This window comes from Monoraphidium neglectum (assembly GCF_000611645.1).
Source record: "Monoraphidium neglectum strain SAG 48.87 unplaced genomic scaffold scaffold02293, whole genome shotgun sequence".
Lineage (NCBI taxonomy): Eukaryota > Viridiplantae > Chlorophyta > Chlorophyceae > Sphaeropleales > Selenastraceae > Monoraphidium > Monoraphidium neglectum.
This window is the reverse complement of record NW_014011335.1, coordinates 5,043-10,299: the sequence shown is the minus strand read 5'-3', so window position 1 is coordinate 10,299 and position 5,257 is coordinate 5,043. Positions and strand designations below refer to the sequence as shown.

General features: G+C 64.1%; 1 protein-coding gene across 1 annotated transcript in view; it reads left to right on the top strand.

Annotated features, from left to right (window-relative positions):
• Positions 1-1,894: 1,894 nt before the first annotated feature.
• MNEG_10388 (hypothetical protein) overlaps positions 1,895-5,257 on the top strand; it is a gene marked incomplete at both ends in the record, with an annotated part of 5,030 nt that continues 1,667 nt past the window's right edge. The window contains 9 exons of the mRNA XM_014041141.1: positions 1,895-1,950; positions 2,244-2,334; positions 2,595-2,732; positions 3,005-3,130; positions 3,429-3,572; positions 3,842-3,901; positions 4,078-4,346; positions 4,641-4,812; positions 5,084-5,145. Coding sequence (XP_013896595.1) covers positions 1,895-1,950; positions 2,244-2,334; positions 2,595-2,732; positions 3,005-3,130; positions 3,429-3,572; positions 3,842-3,901; positions 4,078-4,346; positions 4,641-4,812; positions 5,084-5,145 — 1,118 coding nt within the window. The remainder of the gene's footprint in view (positions 1,951-2,243; positions 2,335-2,594; positions 2,733-3,004; positions 3,131-3,428; positions 3,573-3,841; positions 3,902-4,077; positions 4,347-4,640; positions 4,813-5,083; positions 5,146-5,257) is intronic.

Below are 5,257 nucleotides of genomic sequence, written 5' to 3'. Positions count from 1 at the left end.
CCCCTGCCCCCGCCCCCCAGGCCGCAGCCCTTCTCCGGCCGCCACAACGGCTACCTGCAGCGCTACGTGCAGACGGGCCAGGCGCGCATCCTCGGGTCCACGCGCGACGTGGTGGCCGTCACCAAGGACCGCACCATCCTGCCGGTGACGATCCATGTCGTCCACCTCAGCGGCAACGGCGCCGACGCGGTTTTTGCCGGCGTCCTGCGGCCCGCGCAGCCGGTCGAGGCGGCCACAGTGCGGGTGAGGGGGTCGGGTGCGTACTGCGACTGGGCGAGACGGCGGATCGGCGAAGCAGCAAGGTTGTGTGTGCGCGCGCTTCTCTCGCCCATGTGCTGTGAGGGCCCTTTGAGGGCAGGCGCGCCTCATCGGCCGTGATGGGGACAGTCCTCTCTATTTTGAACGCTGTAGTCGCCAACCGCTTCTCATTCATGTCAGCAACCTGACGTGCTCTCGTCCTTTGATGCACTCTAGGCTGCTTTACTCTCGATCAAAACCGTGATCTACTAACCTTCATCACAAAATTCGTCGCACCTCTCAACGCGCCTCAACTGCCAGGTGTGGGTGGCACCCAACACGCACGGCATACTGTGTGCGGATGCCCACGCCGCGGACCACCTGGGCTTTGACCTGGGGACTGCAATGATGGGGCAGCCCTTCTCAAAACTGGGGCCTGATGCGGAGGCAATAGAGAGGTGGGCACACACACATGTGTGTGTGTGTGTGTGTGTGTGTGTGTGTGTGTGTGTGTGTGTACACGTGCGTGCGTGTGTGCGTGCGTGCGTGCGTGCGTGCGTGTGTGTGCGTGCGTGTGTGTGAGTGTGTGTGCGCGCGCGTGCGTGCAAGCGTTTGTGCGTGCGTGCGAGCGAGTGTGTGTGCTGGCAGGGGCGGGGTTGGTTGGGAAGCATAATGCGCCTGTGCAGGTGCATTTGTCAAGCGTCCTGTGAAAATGGCCTCCTGCCCTTGCTGCTTTGATTCAATGACAAGTGGTTGACTCTTGGATGATGTTTGCGCCTGCATTGGCTCTTGCCCCTTGCCTGCAACTACTCTTTTTGCGGGGGCTGCCTCAGCCAATTGTTGCCGCAACCCACTCACAGGTTTATAGAGACCGCAGGGTCTGCGCGTGCGGAGGAAGTGGAGGGCGGCAAGCTGCAGCTGCGGACAAAGCTGTCGCACAGGTGGGTGCCAGGGATGGGGTGTGCAAGGGGCGCGAGGGCCGAGGCTGGGTACACCGGACGGTCAACGGCTCGCTTGCTTCCTCAGACTTAAGTTGCCAGGTGTTATCGGACGTGTGACACACGGACCAGGGTCGCACAGCAGGTTGGCCGGCAGCAGACGCATGCGACGCGGGTGATGACGCGTCAAAGGGCAGGGGTGGCTGGGTGCCAGCACCACCCTACACCTGATGGTAAGCAAGCAGGTCAATAACATGAACCCAACCAGGCCCGTGCGCACTTCTGTCTGTCTTCTTCTTGTCATTCTTTCAGGTACGCCCCCGCCATAGAGGCTCTGCTCACTGCGGAGCATGGGGGCACAGACACAGAGCGGCTCCTCATCATACACATCACGGTAAGGCGTGAGGTCGCACGCGTGTGCGATGACGTGCTTGTGTGTGTGCATGTGTTTAAGCATGCGTGCGTCAATGCAGGCGCTACAATGCCATGGTTCCTTGGAAGCAACATCACCCCGGAGGAGGGGGCCTGCCGCGGCTGGCTACAACAGGGGTGGGATTTTTGTTGCATGCAGCGGCCGCTGCCGACGCCTGCATTGCGTGCGAAGCTGCGATCTCGGAGGAAGGGCGGCGCCTGGGCAGCGGCTAACCTGGCCTGCGCTCTAAAATTCACGCCCGTCCTGCCAACCATCCGCGCAGTTTGTGGCTGACGCGCGCGCCATAATGGTGATTGACAAGAAGGGTCGCATCCAGTACGCCACCAGCGCCCTGGCCCGCATGTGAGTAGGAGCCTGGGGGTTTAGGGCCGTGGCGCGCTTGCTTTGGCTGGGATCCACCCGCCATGATGACCCCTTGCGAGGCCGTTACGAGGCTCAGAAGTCTGAAGGGCGACAAGCCATGGTAACACCATCAGCAGCCGTGATGTTCTGAACGCGGCTCTGTCAAGCACTCATCGCACCACTTGTTGCAGCTCTCTGTCGTCGGCCAAAAGCGTCTGCTCTTTGCCATCCTGGAAAGCTGGCGCCACCCCAGGATTCAACACCAATGCACCCATCACGTCCCTTCACCCCAGGCTGGGATACCCCACGGCGCAGCTCTCAATGCTGGAGCTCTCGGCGATCGTGCCACCCCCCTACGGCCAGCTGCACCCTGGGTACATGAAGGTGCGCTGCGGCACCCGCCGGCGTGCGGGACCAGTTGGCCTACTGCACGGGCCCGCCTGGGGCTGTGGGGCTAAGCAATCCGTTCCGTCTGCCGCAGGGCTGGACCCTATGGCATCAATATCCGTGCTGCGAATGGCATATCATGTTGGAAACTCCTCTGTATTGCCTGAGAAATCATCAACTCAGACTGTTCATCTGTGTAATCGCCCCACATTCACTGCCTTGTCTTTTGCCCCTCGCCTTTTCCGCCCTTCCGCCAGGACCTGTCAAAGCCGCCGCCGCCGAGCAGCTGCCGTGCCGGCGGAGTGGTGCGGCTGATGCGCGCCAACGGGGCCACCATGCCCGCGACGCTCAAGATATCGATCAGCCAGGAGGGCGAGAGCACAGGCCACCACGTCGTGCAGGCACGCGCGCCCAGCAGCGGCATCACAGCCATGCAACCCCGCTCCCGCGCTGCGATGAGTGTTCCGCAGCCCTCGTGCTCAGTGCTGCTTGCACACCCCGCATTTGCCACCGGCAAAGACGCCGGGAAAATTTCTGGTGCCGAAACTTGGTCAGTTCCGCTTGCTCGATGGAGGCTAGGCCCACGCGACTGCGGCTGCCAACGGTTCAGGGTGTACTATGCTAAGTGAGAACACCTTGCTGGTCTTTCGTTGTCCAACCCCGCCAGGTGCTTCCGTCGTCAGAGGCGGCGTCCTTTGACCGCGTCCGCCTGGAGTTGACCGTCACCCAGGCCGGGCTGGTGGAGGCCGCCAGCGCGGGCGCCACCAAGGCCGTCTTTGGCTTCTCGCCGCAGGTGCGCGATACGCAGGGCCCCAAGCGTGGCACCCAGGCGTGCATGCGGGACGGGCGGCAATCTGGAGCCGTGACAGTCTGCGGCTTGGCGACGGCCAACCCTTGGCCGCGTGTTGCCTGGCGGGCTTCTGAAACTCCTCCCCCCCTTCTTGCGTGGTCGTCAGCGTGGCCGCCGGCCGGCGGTGTCGTGCTCCTCTGACTCAGCACGTTGGCGTAATCCCCGAATGCTCTGAGTGAATGCCTGACGCAAGCTGCCTCGGCCGCCACGCGCTGCCGCCCTGCCGCTCCCCTCCCCTCAGGCCCTGGTGGGCAAGCAGCTATCCGCCGTCATCAACGCCTTTGACGAGTGGGGGCAAAAGTTTGGCGACGACGGCGCCGGTCTGCTGGTGGCGCTCGGCGTTCGCGCGGCCGAGGGCGGCGCGGCGGCGGACGCGGCGTGGCGGGTTGGGGTCCACCCCCCCAAGGACATCGAGGCGGCCTCCGTGAGCCGCCCCCGGCAGCTGCGCCACGCGCGGAGCAGCGGGGGCGTACCCGAGCCCTCTGCTCTGCTTGCGATCCTGCGTGAATCGCATGAATTCAGGGCCGTCATTGTGCTCGAGGGATAAACGCGCATGGCCAACAGCCACACACACAGTGCCTTGTGCATGTGCAGACGCAAGAAAAATGCAACCCCCTTGTGCCATCCCCCCCTTGTCCCCTGTACTCCTCACAGACCAGCGCTATGGCGTTGGCGCTGCAGCAGCGCAGGAGAATCCAGCCGGCGCTTATGCAGGTGCATTCGTGCGTGGGTATGCAGGACAACAGCCCTGCTAGCTCGCGCTTGTCAGTCGTCAATGTTTTGCGAGGCACTATGGTGTTTTTTCACAAAGGGCGCTCTTGTTGAAAGTCAAAATCCAAGGACGAGGTTAGATTCCTGGTGACTTTGCGCCCTGCCATGAACCCGAACAGGTCAAGCTGCATGAACCTGGCTCCGCAACTGCCGGGGATGGGCTGGCCTCCGCCGAGGGCGTCGCGGCCGCTGCCGCGGCCGCTGGCATAGAGGCGCCCCGCCCGCAGGACGCGCGGCTGCGCGTGGTGCTGTGGCGCGCCGACGCTGTGGCGGGCGTGGTGGAGGTCAGCGGTGGGCCCGCGGGACTGGCGGTGACGCGTGCCGACGATGCGGCGGGGCTGATATTCGGTGCATGCCCAAAGGCCCTCCTCAAGCGCAGCGCGGCCAGGTAGGCAGAGCAAGTCGCACTGGGCAGTGCGCTCTGTAGCGCATGGGGCATTCTCTAGTGCCCTTTGCAGGCTGCTGCTCTTGGCAATTGGCACCAGCATGCTGTGGGAGCAGGGCCCCGACATGCACACCCCATGACCGCCGGATGGCCGGTGAGATGCACCCCCTGCCCTGCCCTCTGTGTCCTGCACATTATCCACAATTCAAGCCGTCCCGCTCCTGAATGGTGCATCGCCTCACTGCGCTTGTCCCTGCCTGTGCCTCTTTTGAATGCGGATGGTTGTCCTGCCCCCAGCCTGCTGGGCCTACCAAAGACGGCCAAGCCGGCAGACCTCCTGACAGGGTCAGACCACAACAGCAAGCGCGGCGCCCTCAAGGCAGGCACGGGCTCGGCGCCCAAGGTCGGCCCCCGGAAGCGGCTGACGGGGCGCCACGCAGACGGCGCACCGCTCCTGCTGGAGATCCAGGTGGGTGTGGGGCGGGCAGGGTCTGGGCCGGGCAGGGTCGAAACTTAAAAATATCTAGGACGAGGCGTAAACGTAGCACGCGCGCAGTGCAAACTCAGTTGCCTCAATGCCCGCACTGCATTCACTGCGAAGCCCAGGGATTGAATGCCACCAGCCTGGGCATCCAACAAAACAACGCTGCGTGTCATGCCTGACGCAACCACCCCACACCCCGTGTGACACACACCGCCCTCTCCCGTGGCGCCCTTCAAACGCCCCTGCGGGCCCCCAGGCTGCTGCCAAGCACGCGCAGGGGACGCGGCGGCTGGCTGTGCTGATCAAGGCCACTGACCCGTCCACAGGATCTCTGGAGCCCTTCCTGGCCCTGAGGGAGGACGCGCCGGCCCGCGGCCACCGCGGCCAACCCCAGGACCGCCGCGCCACAGAGGCCGGCGCCGCCACATCA